Raw genomic sequence first — 14769 nt, 5'->3', positions numbered from 1 at the left:
TTAACGTCGGGTTCGGAGGCTCCGTCTGCGCATGCGCTCGCAGCTCATTAATGTTTAATGGAAAATGGCTGCGATTCTTCTTCAAACCTCTGGAGCTCTTTGATGCCAAGATCCTGCTGCAGACCCTGATCCTGATCCAGGTCCAGGTCCAGGTCCTGATCCAGGTCCAGGTGCCAGCGAGGCTATGAAAGACGCGGAAGATCGTTTGGTTGTTTAACCTTTTCACTCCTGCAGCTCTGAAGGTAAATCTTCTTCTTCTTCTCTTTCTTCTTCTTCTTCTCCTCCTCTTTCTTCTTCTTCTCCTCCTCTTTCTTCTTCTTCTCCTCCTTCTCTTTCTTCTTCACGTCGTTCCTGCTCCTCTGGAGCTGCTTTCATGGACGAACATCCAGACACTGACGTCTCCTGCGAGACCCGCAGTCACGTGACCAGACACACCTGCTCAGGTGACGAGTCTCTGACCCGTCCTGGTGACCCGGGGAGAGTTGAGGGGACACTCTGGACAGCTGCACACGCTGACGACGACCGTGGGAGGAAACAAACGATTTATTGACAAAAGATAGAAAATGTAATAAATAATATCATTGAAAATAAAGGATCTACAAGCTTTGATCATTTTTCAAACTGTATTTATCCTGAAATTCTTTAAACTTCTGTTTATAAAAGTATGAATACGACGGTTCATGTAGTTTTAGGTGTCATTTTCTGGCTGTATCCTCTCGTCCTCAGTCATCGCGGAGGACGTAACGACGGGTCGTAAACAATAACATTATTTCATGAACTTTGACAAACACACGTCAGAACTAGGATTAAAACACAAGTTTCTTCCTCAACATGTTTTCTTCTGCAGAAATGATGCGTCAGGTGACGACGAGCTTCTGTCTGGGGTCGCGACCCTCGTGTCTCGCCGACGACCCTCGACTCCCCGACACCCATCACTTCGACCTCTGCTCCTCCCAGACCAGCAAGTTCTACGGCCCGACCCCCCCGACCCTGCAGATGACTCTGGCGCCCATGACCCTGCCCGGCCCCGGACACAAGTCCATGCTGTGCCCGAGACCCCAGGCCCTGGCCCTGGACTGCAGCCTGCCCGGGAAGGGGTCGGGGGTCACCGGCCCCGAGACCGACGCCGGCAAGAAGAAGAGAAAGTCCGCCGGGAAGTCGGGGCGACGCGGGAGGCCTCTGGGAACCACCAAGCTAGCCGGGTACAGAACCAGCACGGGTCGACCCCTCGGTACCACCAAAGCCGCCGGGTTCAAGACCAGCCCCGGGAGGCCCCTGGGGACCACCAGAGCCGCCGGGTACAAGGTGAGCCCGGGGAGACCGCCGGGCAGCATCAAAGGTCTCTCGCGCCTCAACAAACTCTCGTTCGCCGCCTGCAGCGGAGCCGCCTTCCCGTACCCCGTCCCTCACAAGGAGCTGCTCTGTGAACCCTCCAAGAGCGAGTGACCCCAGGGACCTCCTGGACAGGGACCTCCTGGACAGGGACCTCCTGGACCAGGGACCTCCTGGACCAGGGACCTCCTGGACCAGGGACCTCCTGGACCAGGGACCTCCTGGACAGGGACCTCCTGGACCAGGGACCTCCTGGACCAGGGACCTCCTGGACAGGGACCTCCTGGACCAGGGACCTCCTGGACAGGGACCTCCTGGACAGGGACCTCCTGGACCCTCTAGTGTGTGTCTGTCGATCACTGAGACGAACGCACGACTCGAGTCGTTCAAACGTGAAAAAGTCTGTAAAGGTTTGAATGTTTTGTCGACGTTCTGAAGATTTAAACAATCATTTGAACGAAAGATCAAATCAGTGAATCAAGAAAAGCAGCTTCAAGTTTTAAAAAAGTATTTTCAAACGATGATCCTGGACCTCCTGCTGAAGCTGCTGCCCCCGCGACCCTGAGGACGAAGATGTATTTATGACTTGTTTCTATGTTTTCACCCCATGATCTGATGTTTGTGCTTCTTGTTCGTCCTCACAGTGAATCCACTGAACTTCACACACCAACTGAACCCTGTTTAGAGGAACAGATATAATCCAACAATGTTCTTGATTTTAACGTTAAAAATATTCTCTTAAATCCACCACAGACGCCTCACTGTGCAGGAAGACGAAGGTTTTGTCACATGAAGCTCAGAGAACATTCTCTGCTTTAATGTATATTCGTGTCTTTGGTTCAAGAAATGTTTCTATAGAAGCATCAGCATGAAAATGTTGCAAAACACAAGTTTTTTAAAAGAAAATGTTCACATTCCAGTGTTTTCTGATGTGTTGCATGAAACATTATTATCGCTAATAATAACAATAATAAATATAAAAAGAATAACGTGGAGCTCGTCTCTAAATGTGTCTCATATAAAGGTTTGTATTTAAAACAACATGACTGTGTTTATTAAAAGAGTTTTAAAAAGTATACATTTAAAATGAATTAATCCAGAATAAAACACTCACGATATAAACCATACACTTCCGGTTGGTGCAGCGCACTAATTCTTCCCCGTCACTGGTTCCGCAAACACATCGACTGCGCGTTTGTGCTCAACATGTCGTAATAACGATCTAATGCTTTTATTAACGTTATTTTAAAACATGCCGGCGATGCTCAAGTACTTTCCAAGGCTTCCTTTTCTTTTGTTTATGCTTTTCCTTTATTTATTGAGTTTTTCTTCGGCGACTTTCCTGGGTAAGCTTCGGCTAACTGTGTGTTAGCATAAGAATATATATCATTGAGAAACTATTGACTTGAATAATGTGTCAGTATTTTAATGTGTCAGTGTTTTAATGTGTCAGTATTTTAACGTGTCAGTATTTTAATGTGTCAGTGTTTTAATGTGTCAGTATTTTAATGTTTCAGTGTTTTAATGTGTCAGTATTTTAATGTTTTAATGTTTCACTGCGTCAGTGTTTCACTGCGTCAGTGTTTCACTGTGTCAGTGTTTTAATGTGTCAGTGTTTTAATGTGTCAGTATTTTAATGTTTTAATGTTTCACTGCGTCAGTGTTTCACTGCGTCAGTGTTTCACTGTGTCAGTGTTTTAATGTGTCAGTATTTTAATGTTTCACTGTGTCAGTGTTTTAATGTGTCAGTATTTTAATGTTTCACTGTGTCAGTGTTTTAATGTGTCAGTATTTTAATGTTTTAATGTTTCACTGCGTCAGTGTTTCACTGTGTCAGTGTTTTAATGTGTCAGTATTTTAATGTTTTAATGTTTCACTGCGTCAGTGTTTCACTGTGTCAGTGTTTCACTGTGTCAGTGTTTTAATGTGTCAGTGTTTCACTGCGTCAGTTTTTCACTGTGTCAGTGTTTCACTGTGTCAGTGTTTTAATGTGTCAGTATTTTAATGTTTTAATGTTTCACTGTGTCAGTGTTTCACTGCGTCAGTGTTTCACTGCGTCTGTGTTTCACTGCGTCAGTGTTTCACTGCGTCAGTGTTTCACTGTGTCAGTGTTTCACTGCGTCAGTGTTTCACTGCGTCAGTGTTTCACTGCGTCAGTGTTTCACTGCGTCAGTGTTTCACTGCGTCAGTGTTTCACTGCGTCAGTGTTTCACTGCGTCAGTGTTTCACTGCGTCAGTGTTTCACTGTGTCAGTGTTTCACTGTGTCAGTGTTTTAATGTGTCAGTATTTTAATGTTTTAATGTTTCACTGTGTCAGTGTTTCACTGCGTCAGTGTTTCACTGTGTCAGTGTTTCACTGTGTCAGTGTTTTAATGTGTCAGTATTTTAATGTTTTAATGTTTCACTGCGTCAGTGTTTCACTGCGTCAGTGTTTCACTGTGTCAGTGTTTCACTGTGTCAGTGTTTCACTGTGTCAGTGTTTCACTGCGTCAGTGTTTCACTGCGTCAGTGTTTCACTGTGTCAGTGTTTTAATGTGTCAGTATTTTAATGTTTTAATGTTTCACTGTGTCAGTGTTTCACTGTGTCAGTGTTTCACTGTGTCAGTGTTTCACTGCGTCAGTGTTTCACTGTGTCAGTGTTTCACTGCGTCAGTGTTTCACTGCGTCAGTGTTTCACTGTGTCAGTGTTTCACTGTGTCAGTGTTTTAATGTGTCAGTATTTTAATGTTTTAATGTTTCACTGTGTCAGTGTTTCACTGCGTCAGTGTTTCACTGTGTCAGTGTTTCACTGTGTCAGTGTTTTAATGTGTCAGTATTTTAATGTTTTAATGTTTCACTGTGTCAGTGTTTCACTGCGTCAGTGTTTCACTGTGTCAGTGTTTCACTGCGTCAGTGTTTCACTGTGTCAGTGTTTCACTGCGTCAGTGTTTCACTGTGTCAGTGTTTCACTGCGTCAGTGTTTCACTGTGTCAGTGTTTTAATGTGTCAGTGTTTCACTGCGTCAGTGTTTCACTGTGTCAGTGTTTCACTGCGTCAGTGTTTCACTGTGTCAGTGTTTTAATGTGTCAGTGTTTCACTGCGTCAGTGTTTCACTGTGTCAGTGTTTTAATGTGTCAGTGTTTCACTGCGTCAGTGTTTCACTGCGTCAGTGTTTCACTGTGTCAGTGTTTTAATGTGTCAGTGTTTCACTGCGTCAGTGTTTCACTGTGTCAGTGTTTCACTGCGTCAGTGTTTCACTGCGTCAGTGTTTCACTGCGTCAGTGTTTCACTGCGTCAGTGTTTCACTGCGTCAGTGTTTCACTGCGTCAGTGTTTCACTGCGTCAGTGTTTCACTGTGTCAGTGTTTCACTGCGTCAGTGTTTCACTGTGTCAGTGTTTTAATGTGTCAGTGTTTCACTGCGTCAGTGTTTCACTGTGTCAGTGTTTTAATGTGTCAGTGTTTCACTGCGTCAGTGTTTCACTGCGTCAGTGTTTCACTGCGTCAGTGTTTCACTGTGTCAGTGTTTCACTGTATCAGTGTTTTAATGTGTCAGTGTTTCACTGCGTCAGTGTTTCACTGTGTCAGTGTTTTAATGTGTCAGTGTTTCACTGCGTCAGTGTTTCACTGTGTCAGTGTTTTAATGTGTCAGTGTTTCACTGCGTCAGTGTTTCACTGTGTCAGTGTTTTAATGTGTCAGTGTTTTAATGTGTCAGTGTTTCACTGCGTCAGTGTTTCACTGCGTCAGTGTTTCACTGCGTCAGTGTTTCACTGTGTCAGTGTTTCACTGCGTCAGTGTTTCACTGTGTCAGTGTTTCACTGTGTCAGTGTTTTAATGTGTCAGTGTTTCACTGCGTCAGTGTTTCACTGTGTCAGTGTTTCACTGTGTCAGTGTTTTAATGTGTCAGTGTTTCACTGCGTCAGTGTTTCACTGCGTCAGTGTTTCACTGCGTCAGTGTTTCACTGCGTCAGTGTTTCACTGTGTCAGTGTTTCACTGCGTCAGTGTTTCACTGTGTCAGTGTTTTAATGTGTCAGTGTTTCACTGCGTCAGTGTTTCACTGTGTCAGTGTTTTAATGTGTCAGTGTTTCACTGCGTCAGTGTTTCACTGCGTCAGTGTTTCACTGCGTCAGTGTTTCACTGTGTCAGTGTTTCACTGTGTCAGTGTTTTAATGTGTCAGTGTTTCACTGCGTCCGTGTTTCACTGTGTCAGTGTTTTAATGTGTCAGTGTTTCACTGCGTCAGTGTTTCACTGTGTCAGTGTTTTAATGTGTCAGTGTTTCACTGTGTCAGTGTTTTAATGTGTCAGTGTTTTAATGTGTCAGTGTTTCACTGCGTCAGTGTTTCACTGCGTCAGTGTTTCACTGTGTCAGTGTTTCACTGCGTCAGTGTTTCACTGTGTCAGTGTTTCACTGTGTCAGTGTTTTAATGTGTCAGTGTTTCACTGCGTCAGTGTTTCACTGTGTCAGTGTTTTAATGTGTCAGTGTTTCACTGCGTCAGTGTTTCACTGCGTCAGTGTTTCACTGCGTCAGTGTTTCACTGCGTCAGTGTTTCACTGTGTCAGTGTTTCACTGCGTCAGTGTTTCACTGTGTCAGTGTTTCACTGCGTCAGTGTTTCACTGCGTCAGTGTTTCACTGCGTCAGTGTTTCACTGCGTCAGTGTTTCACTGCGTCAGTGTTTCACTGCGTCAGTGTTTCACTGTGTCAGTGTTTCACTGTGTCAGTGTTTCACTGTGTCAGTGTTTCACTGTGTCAGTGTTTCACTGTGTCAGTGTTTTAATGTGTCAGTGTTTCACTGCGTCAGTGTTTCACTGCGTCAGTGTTTCACTGTGTCAGTGTTTCACTGTGTCAGTGTTTTAATGTGTCAGTGTTTCACTGCGTCAGTGTTTCACTGCGTCAGTGTTTCACTGCGTCAGTGTTTCACTGCGTCAGTGTTTCACTGTGTCAGTGTTTCACTGCGTCAGTGTTTCACTGTGTCAGTGTTTTAATGTGTCAGTGTTTCACTGCGTCAGTGTTTCACTGTGTCAGTGTTTTAATGTGTCAGTGTTTCACTGCGTCAGTGTTTCACTGCGTCAGTGTTTCACTGTGTCAGTGTTTCACTGCGTCAGTGTTTCACTGCGTCAGTGTTTCACTGCGTCAGTGTTTCACTGCGTCAGTGTTTCACTGCGTCAGTGTTTCACTGTGTCAGTGTTTCACTGCGTCAGTGTTTCACTGTGTCAGTGTTTTAATGTGTCAGTGTTTCACTGCGTCAGTGTTTCACTGTGTCAGTGTTTTAATGTGTCAGTGTTTCACTGCGTCAGTGTTTCACTGCGTCAGTGTTTCACTGTGTCAGTGTTTCACTGCGTCAGTGTTTCACTGCGTCAGTGTTTCACTGCGTCAGTGTTTCACTGCGTCAGTGTTTCACTGTGTCAGTGTTTCACTGCGTCAGTGTTTCACTGTGTCAGTGTTTTAATGTGTCAGTGTTTCACTGCGTCAGTGTTTCACTGTGTCAGTGTTTTAATGTGTCAGTGTTTCACTGCGTCAGTGTTTCACTGCGTCAGTGTTTCACTGTGTCAGTGTTTCACTGTGTCAGTGTTTCACTGCGTCAGTGTTTCACTGCACATTAGAGGTCACATTAGAGGTCACATTAGAGGTCATTCATGTCTGCTACATGATGTTCGGTGAATCCTTGTGTTCAGCGAACGACGAGCAGCTGGACTGGTGGATCCCTGAGGACTCCGACCAGGAGAACATCCCGAGGTTCGTTGAGTCTGAAGACCTGCAGTCTCTGCCGCAGAGACAGTTCAAGACGGCCGAGATGGCGGACGCCGTGATGGGCTCGGAGACGCCCCTGGACCCGGCCGACATCAGGGCTCTGTACCCCAGGAACGTGGAGGAGGAGGCGCCGGGCTTCTCTCCGCCGTGCGACGAGAACAGCCGTCAGCGGCGCTCGGACGAGGCGACGGATCCGCAGCAGGTTCGGCGCCGCGAGCGACTCTCGCTGACAGGAAGTGACACGTGTAACTTCTCTCTCAGGTCACTCTGGACATGGTTCACGCCGCGCTGGACGAGCAGAACAACACGGAGACCAAGACCTTCAAGGTCAACTGTGACAAGAGAAACGTGACGGGACTGGACGCCTTCGTGGTCCAGGTCCTCAACGCCTCTCAGGTACCGGTGCTGGACCGGCAGGCGTCGCTACCAACATATCAACCTGTGTTTGTCTCCGGCAGGACCTGATGGACTTCCTGAACGCCAACAGCAGCGAGTGTTCTGTGGTTCTGTTCTTCACCACCTGGTGTCAGTTCTCGGCCAGCCTCGCTCCGCACTTCAACGCTCTTCCCCGGGTCTTTCCCAGCATGCATTTCCTGGCGCTGGACGCGTCGCAGCACAGCAGGTGAACTCGCTCCAGGCTCGACCCGTGGATCAGTGACTAGAAGGCGCTTCTGCAGTTTGTCCACCAGGTTCGGCACCGTCGCGGTTCCTAACATCCTGCTGTTCCAAGGAGCCAAACCCATGGCTCGCTTCAACCACACGGACAGAACCCTGGAGGTGCTCGGGTCCTTCATCTGCAACCAGACGGGTGCGTAGACGACTCATTACGACTCATTACGACTCATTACGACTCATTACGAGTCATTACGACTCATTACGACTCATTACGAGTCCTTACGACTCATTACGACTCATTACGAGTCATTACGAGTCATTACGAGTCATTACGAGTCATTACGACTCATCACGACTCATTACGACTCATCACGAGTCCTTACGAGTCATTACGAGTCATTACGACTCATTACGACTCATTACGAGTCATTACGACTCATTACGACTCATTACGACTCATTACGACTCCTTACGACTCATTACGAGTCCTTACGACTCATTACGACTCATTACGACTCATTACGACTCATTACGACTCATTACGACTCATTACGACTCATTACGAGTCCTTACGACTCATTACGACTCCTTACGACTCATTACGACTCATTACGACTCATTACGACTCATTACGACTCCTTACGACTCATTACGACTCATTACGACTCATTACGACTCATTACGACTCATTACGACTCATTACGAGTCCTTACGACTCATTACGACTCCTTACGACTCATTACGACTCATTACGACTCATTACGACTCCTTACGACTCCTTACGACTCATTACGACTCATTACGACTCATTACGACTCATTACGACTCCTTACGACTCATTACGACTCATTACGACTCATTACGAGTCATTACGACTCATTACGACTCATTACGACTCCTTACGACTCATTACGACTCCTTACGACTCATTACGACTCCTTACGACTCGTTACGACTCGTTACGACTCGTTACGACTCCTTACGACTCATTACGACTCATTACGACTCATTACGACTCCTTACGACTCATTACGACTCATTACGACTCATTACGACTCATTACGACTCATTACGACTCATTACGACTCCTTACGACTCATTACGACTCCTTACGACTCGTTACGACTCGTTACGACTCGTTACGACTCGTTACGACTCGTTATGACTCATTATGACTCATTATGACTCATTATGACTCACGAAGGATCCGTTGGAAAGAATCCAAAATATTCAGATTTACACAAAAAAAGGTGAAAGTTTGGTCAGAGTTTAGATTCATGTTCATGAAATAATTCCAGGAAGTTTTTTCCATTTTCGGAGACGTCGATTTTTGGCCTCATTTGGGCAAAAATGGTTGGCGTTTGATTTAATAAAGTTATAGATTTAATAAAGTTATAGATTTAATAAAGTTATAGATTTAATAAAGTTATAGATTTAATAAAGTTATTGATTTAATAAAGTTATAGATTTAATAAAGTTAATAAAACCAAATCAAAAATATTCAGATTTACACAAAAAAAACATTAAAGTTTCGTTAATTTCCTGCTTCTTGTTCACTTATGGAGTCTTGAGAGGCAGAGGACACCCTGGACAGGAGGCCAGTCTGTCTCACACACACACACACACACAGACACACACACACACACACACACACAGACACACACACACACACACAGACACTCACACACACACACACACACACACACACACACACACACACACACACACACACACAGACACAGACACACAGACACTCACACACACACAGACACTCACACACACACACACACACATACACACACACACACACACACACACCCCCACACACACACCCCCACACACACACACTCACACACACACACACCCCCACACACACACACTCACACACACACACACACACACTCGTTCTCAATCAGCCTCTGAATGTTAAGTTATTTAAACATTTTAAAAACATCGAAAATGTCATTTTTTTTTAAAAAGTCTTGAACGTTGTGACGAAGACGCTTCAAGGTCATGGCTGTCGTTGCTCCTCAGGCTTCGAGGCGGGTCCGGACAGGAGTGTGAGCGAGGAAGACCTCCTCGGACCTCTGGCCAGCGTCCCTGTCACCAGCGTGGACTGGCTGCTGGTCTTCTCTGTTCTCTTCATCACCAGCTTCGCTCTGTACGCGGCTCTTCGTACCGACAGCATCCGCTGGCTGATCCCGGGTCAGGAGCACGAGCACCAGGACTGAGACCTGGAGGACCAGGACTGAGACCTGGAGGACCAGGACTGAGACCTGGAGGACCGGGACTGAGACCTGGAGCACCAGGACTGAGACCTGGAGGACCGGGACTGAGACCTGGAGGACCGGGACTGAGACCTGGAGGACCGGGACTGAGACCTGGAGGACCAGGACTGAGACCTGGAGGACCAGACCTGGAGGACCGGGACTGAGACCTGGAGCACCAGGACTGAGACCTGGAGGACCGGGACTGAGACCTGGAGGACCGGGACTGAGACCTGGAGGACCGGGACTGAGACCTGGAGCACCGGGACTGAGACCTGGAGGACCGGGACTGAGACCTGGAGGACCGGGACTGAGACCTGGAGGACCGGGACTGAGACCTGGAGCACCAGGACTGAGACCTGGAGGACCAGGACTGAGACCTGGAGGACCGGGACTGAGACCTGGAGGACCGGGACTGAGACCTCCAGCTCTAGGACTGAGACCTCCAGCACCAGGACTGAGACCTGGAGACCTCCAGCTCTAGGACTGAGACCTCCAGCTCCAGGACTGAGACCTCCAGCTCTAGGACTGAGACCTCCAGCACCAGGACTGAGACCTCCAGCTCTAGGACTGAGACCTCCAGCACCAGGACTGAGACCTCCAGCACCAGGACTGAGACCTCCAGCTCTAGGACTGAGACCTCCAGCTCCAGGACTGAGACCTCCAGCTCCAGGACTGAGACCTCCAGCTCTAGGACTGAGACCTCCAGCACCAGGACTGAGACCTCCAGCTCTAGGACTGAGACCTCCAGCTCTAGGACTGAGACCTCCAGCTCCAGGACTGAGACCTCCAGCTCCAGGACTGAGACCTCCAGCTCTAGGACTGAGACCTCCAGCTCCAGGACTGAGACCTCCAGCTCTAGGACTGAGACCTCCAGCTCCAGGACTGAGACCTCCAGCTCTAGGACTGAGACCTCCAGCTCTAGGACTGAGACCTCCAGCTCTAGGACTGAGACCTCCAGCTCCAGGACTGAGACCTCCAGCTCTAGGACTGAGACCTCCAGCTCCAGGACTGAGACCTCCAGCTCCAGGACTGAGACCTCCAGCTCTAGGACTGAGACCTCCAGCTCTAGGACTGAGACCTCCAGCTCCAGGACTGAGACCTCCAGCTCTAGGACTGAGACCTCCAGCTCTAGGACTGAGACCTCCAGCTCCAGGACTGAGACCTCCAGCTCCAGGACTGAGACCTCCAGCTCTAGGACTGAGACCTCCAGCTCTAGGACTGAGACCCTTGAAATATTTCAGTAATTTAAACCTTTTGATTGTGAAATAAATTAAATAATAGTTTTGTGGCAGCGTTTTCTTTGTATACGTCCATCCATCCATCCATCCATCCATTCATTTATTCTTCCATCCATCCATTCATCCATTCATTTATTCATCCATCCATCCATCTATCCATCCATTCATCCATCCATCCATTCATTCATTCATTCTTCCATCCTTCCATCCATCCATTCATTTATTCTTCCATCCATCCATTCATCCATTCATTTATTCATCCATCCATCCATTCTTCCATCCATCCATCTATCCATCCATTCATCCATCCATCCATTCATTCATTCATTCTTCCATCCTTCCATCCATCCATTCATTTATTCTTCCATCCATCCATTCATCCATTCATTTATTCATCCATCCATCCATTCTTCCATCCATCCATCCATCTATCCATCCATTCATTTATTCTTCCTTCCTTCCTTCATCCCTCCATCCATCCATCCATTCATTTATTCTTCCATCCATCCATCCATTCATTTATTCTTCCATCCATCCATCCATTTATTCTTCCATCCATCTATCCATTCATCCATTCATTTATTCTTCCATCCATCCATCCATCTATCCATTCATTTATTCTTCCATCCATCCATCCATCCATTCATTCATCCATTCATTTATTCTTCCATCCATCCATCCATCTATCCATTCATCCATTAATTTATTCTTCCATCCATCCATCCATCCATCCATCCATTCATTTATTCTTCCATCCATCCATCCATCCATTCATTCATCCATTCATTTATTCTTCCATCCATCCATCCATCCATCCATCCATCCATTCATTCATCCATTCATTTATTCTTCCATCCATCCATCCATCTATCCATTCATCCATTCATTTATTCTTCCATCCATCCATCCATCTATCCATTCATTTATTCTTCCATCCATCCATCCATCCATCCATCCATCCATTCATTCATCCATTCATTTATTCTTCCATCCATCCATCCATCTATCCATTCATCCATTCATTTATTCTTCCATCCATCCATCCATCCATCCATCCATCCATCCTTCCTCCCTCCCTCCCTCCCTCCCTCCACCCATCCATCCATCCATCCATCCATCTATCCATTCATTTATTCTTCCATCCATCCATCCATCCATCCATCCATCTAAATAAGTCATATTTTAAAGATCTTTTCTCAGACCAGGTTCAAGTGTTTAAACAACACAATATTATAACATGTTTTCTTTGAGTAAAACTTGTTTCTCTCTAATCAAACAATTCCAGATTAAATATAATAGAAACATACTTGAGTTGTAGGTATTTTTTTGTAACTTAGTTAACTTTAACTTCTTAAATCCAGACTTAAACCTCCTGGTTGTCAAACGTTAAAACCCATGTGATGATGAATTATTTTGATCAGGCAGGTGAAGAACAGCTCTTCTGACCGGAGTGACGTCACACAGAGGCGACCATGTCTGCGTTAATGTTTCGCTTCAGAACCAGGAGCTCCGTCCTGAACAAACTGTTCGCGCCTCAACTGAGCAGAACCAGAACCAGAACCAGCTCCAGCAAGATGGTGAGAGAAGCGACTGAACCTCATCTTCACGTCAACATGTCGCTCATGAACCTTTTTAGAGGAGGCGCCTTCTGGCGCACAGTGATGACGTATGAGGCGCCACACAATAATATCAGACATTTATTGAAAATAACACCTTTTTCTAGAATAAAATATTTAACGAGATTTCTGTCAAACTACTGTTTGTTTGAACGATATTTGTTTTATTTGTATATGTTTGATAAAGTGTTTTTTCTTTAAATGCTGCCATTTAGTTACATGTTTTTGTATCGTACTTGTTGCTATATCACATATTTGATGATTAATGTTAAATACATTTAACGTATTAAAGTCTTTATTAGCATTAAACCTTCTTCGTAAACAGTTTTTTTTAACCGTTTTCCCAAATCTGCCATGTTATATCGCCACCTTGCGGGAACATGCAGAATAACAACAATTCAACAACATTTCCTCGCCTGATTAAAAACTTTAAACATGATGAATAATATAATAATATAATAATATAATAATTATAATAATATCATTCTTCACATGCAGTGGATCACATGCTAAATATTATTGTTTTTTATATATTTATATATTGTGTCATCTTGTTCTTCCTCTTTATGTTCTTCTTATTTTATTTTTTATGTATTATTTTTTATTGTTTATGAAAAATTGCTGGCTATTGTAAAAAAACAATTTCCCAAAGGAGACCTCCTGAGGGATCAATAAAGTTTTACCTTACCTTACCTTACCTTTTTAAAATCCATTTAAAATACAGGGCAGAAGAATAAAGTGTTAAAACGATATATTGATTATGTTCGTTCCAGTCTCCAGGTGATCGACAGCAGCAGGTGACGGCGCTGAGGACCTCGGGTTGGACTGAGGTCCAGGACCGTGATGCTGTGTTTAAAGAGCTTCACTTTAAGACCTTCAACCAGGTCAGTGTATATGTATATCTTCATTATGGTGCGTTCATGCTCGTGGGACTTTATTCTTTATGATATCTTCATTATGGTGCGTTCATGCTCGCAGGACTTTATTCTTTATGATATCTTCATTATGGTGCGTTCATGCTCGCGGGACTTTATTCTTTATGATATCTTCACTATGGTGCGTTCATGCTCGCGGGACTTTATTCTTTATGATATCTTCACTATGGTGCGTTCATGCTCGCGGGACTTTATTCTTTATGATATCTTCATTATGGTGCGTTCATGCTCGCGGGACTTTATTCTTTATGATATCTTCACTATGGTGCATTCATGCTCGTGGGACTTTATTCTTTATGATATCTTCACTATGGTGCGTTCATGCTCGCGGGACTTTATTCTTTATGATATCTTCACTATGGTGCGTTCATGCTCGTGGGACTTTATTCTTCATGATATCTTCACTATGGTGCGTTCATGCTCGCGGGACTTTATTCTTTATGATATCTTCATTATGGTGCGTTCATGCTCGCGGGACTTTATTCTTCATGATATCTTCACTATGGTGCGTTCATGCTCGCGGGACTTTATTCTTTATGATATCTTCACTATGGTGCGTTCATGCTCGCGGGACTTTATTCTTTATGATATCTTCATTATGGTGCGTTCATGCTCGCGGGACTTTATTCTTTATGATATCTTCACTATGGTGCGTTCATGCTCGCGGGACTTTATTCTTTATGATATCTTCACTATGGTGCGTTCATGCTCGCGGGACTTTATTCTTTATGATATCTTCATTATGGTGCGTTCATGCTCGCGGGACTTTATTCTTTATGATATCTTCACTATGGTGCGTTCATGCTCGCGGGACTTTATTCTTTATGATATCTTCACTATGGTGCGTTCATGCTCGTGGGACTTTATTCTTTATGATATCTTCACTATGGTGCGTTCATGCTCGCGGGACTTTATTCTTTATGATATCTTCATTATGGTGCGTTCATGCTCGCGTGACTTTATTCTTTATGATATCTTCACTATGGTGCGTTCATGCTCGCGTGACTTTATTCTTTATGATATCTTCACTAT

The 14769-nt window shown here is 45.2% G+C and overlaps 3 protein-coding genes across 4 annotated transcripts in view; all 3 read left to right on the top strand.

The window, feature by feature from the left end:
- The first annotated feature begins 74 nt into the window (after window positions 1–74).
- On the top strand, window positions 75–2320 carry c14h5orf24 (chromosome 14 C5orf24 homolog). 2 transcript variants are annotated; one of them, XM_087807415.1, is made up of 3 exons: window positions 75–242; window positions 848–1305; window positions 1380–2320. In XM_087807415.1, exons 2-3 carry the CDS (start codon window positions 850–852, stop codon window positions 1425–1427), a joined length of 504 nt encoding a protein of 167 aa, XP_087663541.1. In that variant the 5' UTR covers window positions 75–242; window positions 848–849; the 3' UTR covers window positions 1428–2320. The 2 variants fall into 2 exon arrangements, with proteins under 2 accessions (XP_087663541.1, XP_087663540.1); XM_087807414.1 differs by having other exon boundaries at window positions 848–2320.
- A 180-nt stretch (window positions 2321–2500) lies between these two features.
- txndc15 (thioredoxin domain containing 15) lies at window positions 2501–10053 on the top strand. The gene is made up of 6 exons (XM_087807312.1): window positions 2501–2678; window positions 6988–7265; window positions 7325–7459; window positions 7522–7685; window positions 7741–7871; window positions 9713–10053. Exons 1-6 carry the CDS (start codon window positions 2585–2587, stop codon window positions 9907–9909), a joined length of 999 nt encoding a protein of 332 aa, XP_087663438.1. The 5' UTR covers window positions 2501–2584; the 3' UTR covers window positions 9910–10053.
- Window positions 10054–12646: 2593 nt separating this feature from the next.
- LOC148065636 (pterin-4-alpha-carbinolamine dehydratase 2) overlaps window positions 12647–14769 on the top strand; it is a 21260-nt gene continuing 19137 nt past the window's right edge. The window contains exons 1-2 of the mRNA XM_087808305.1: window positions 12647–12763; window positions 13576–13686. Of these exons, the coding sequence (XP_087664431.1) occupies window positions 12659–12763; window positions 13576–13686 (216 nt within the window). The 5' untranslated portion in view covers window positions 12647–12658. The remainder of the gene's footprint in view (window positions 12764–13575; window positions 13687–14769) is intronic.

Source organism: Callionymus lyra, chromosome 14, assembly GCF_982586985.1.
Source record: "Callionymus lyra chromosome 14, fCalLyr1.hap1.1, whole genome shotgun sequence".
Lineage (NCBI taxonomy): Eukaryota > Metazoa > Chordata > Actinopteri > Syngnathiformes > Callionymidae > Callionymus > Callionymus lyra.
Note: the sequence above shows the minus strand (reverse complement) of the source record. Positions and strands in the feature narration are given on the sequence as shown.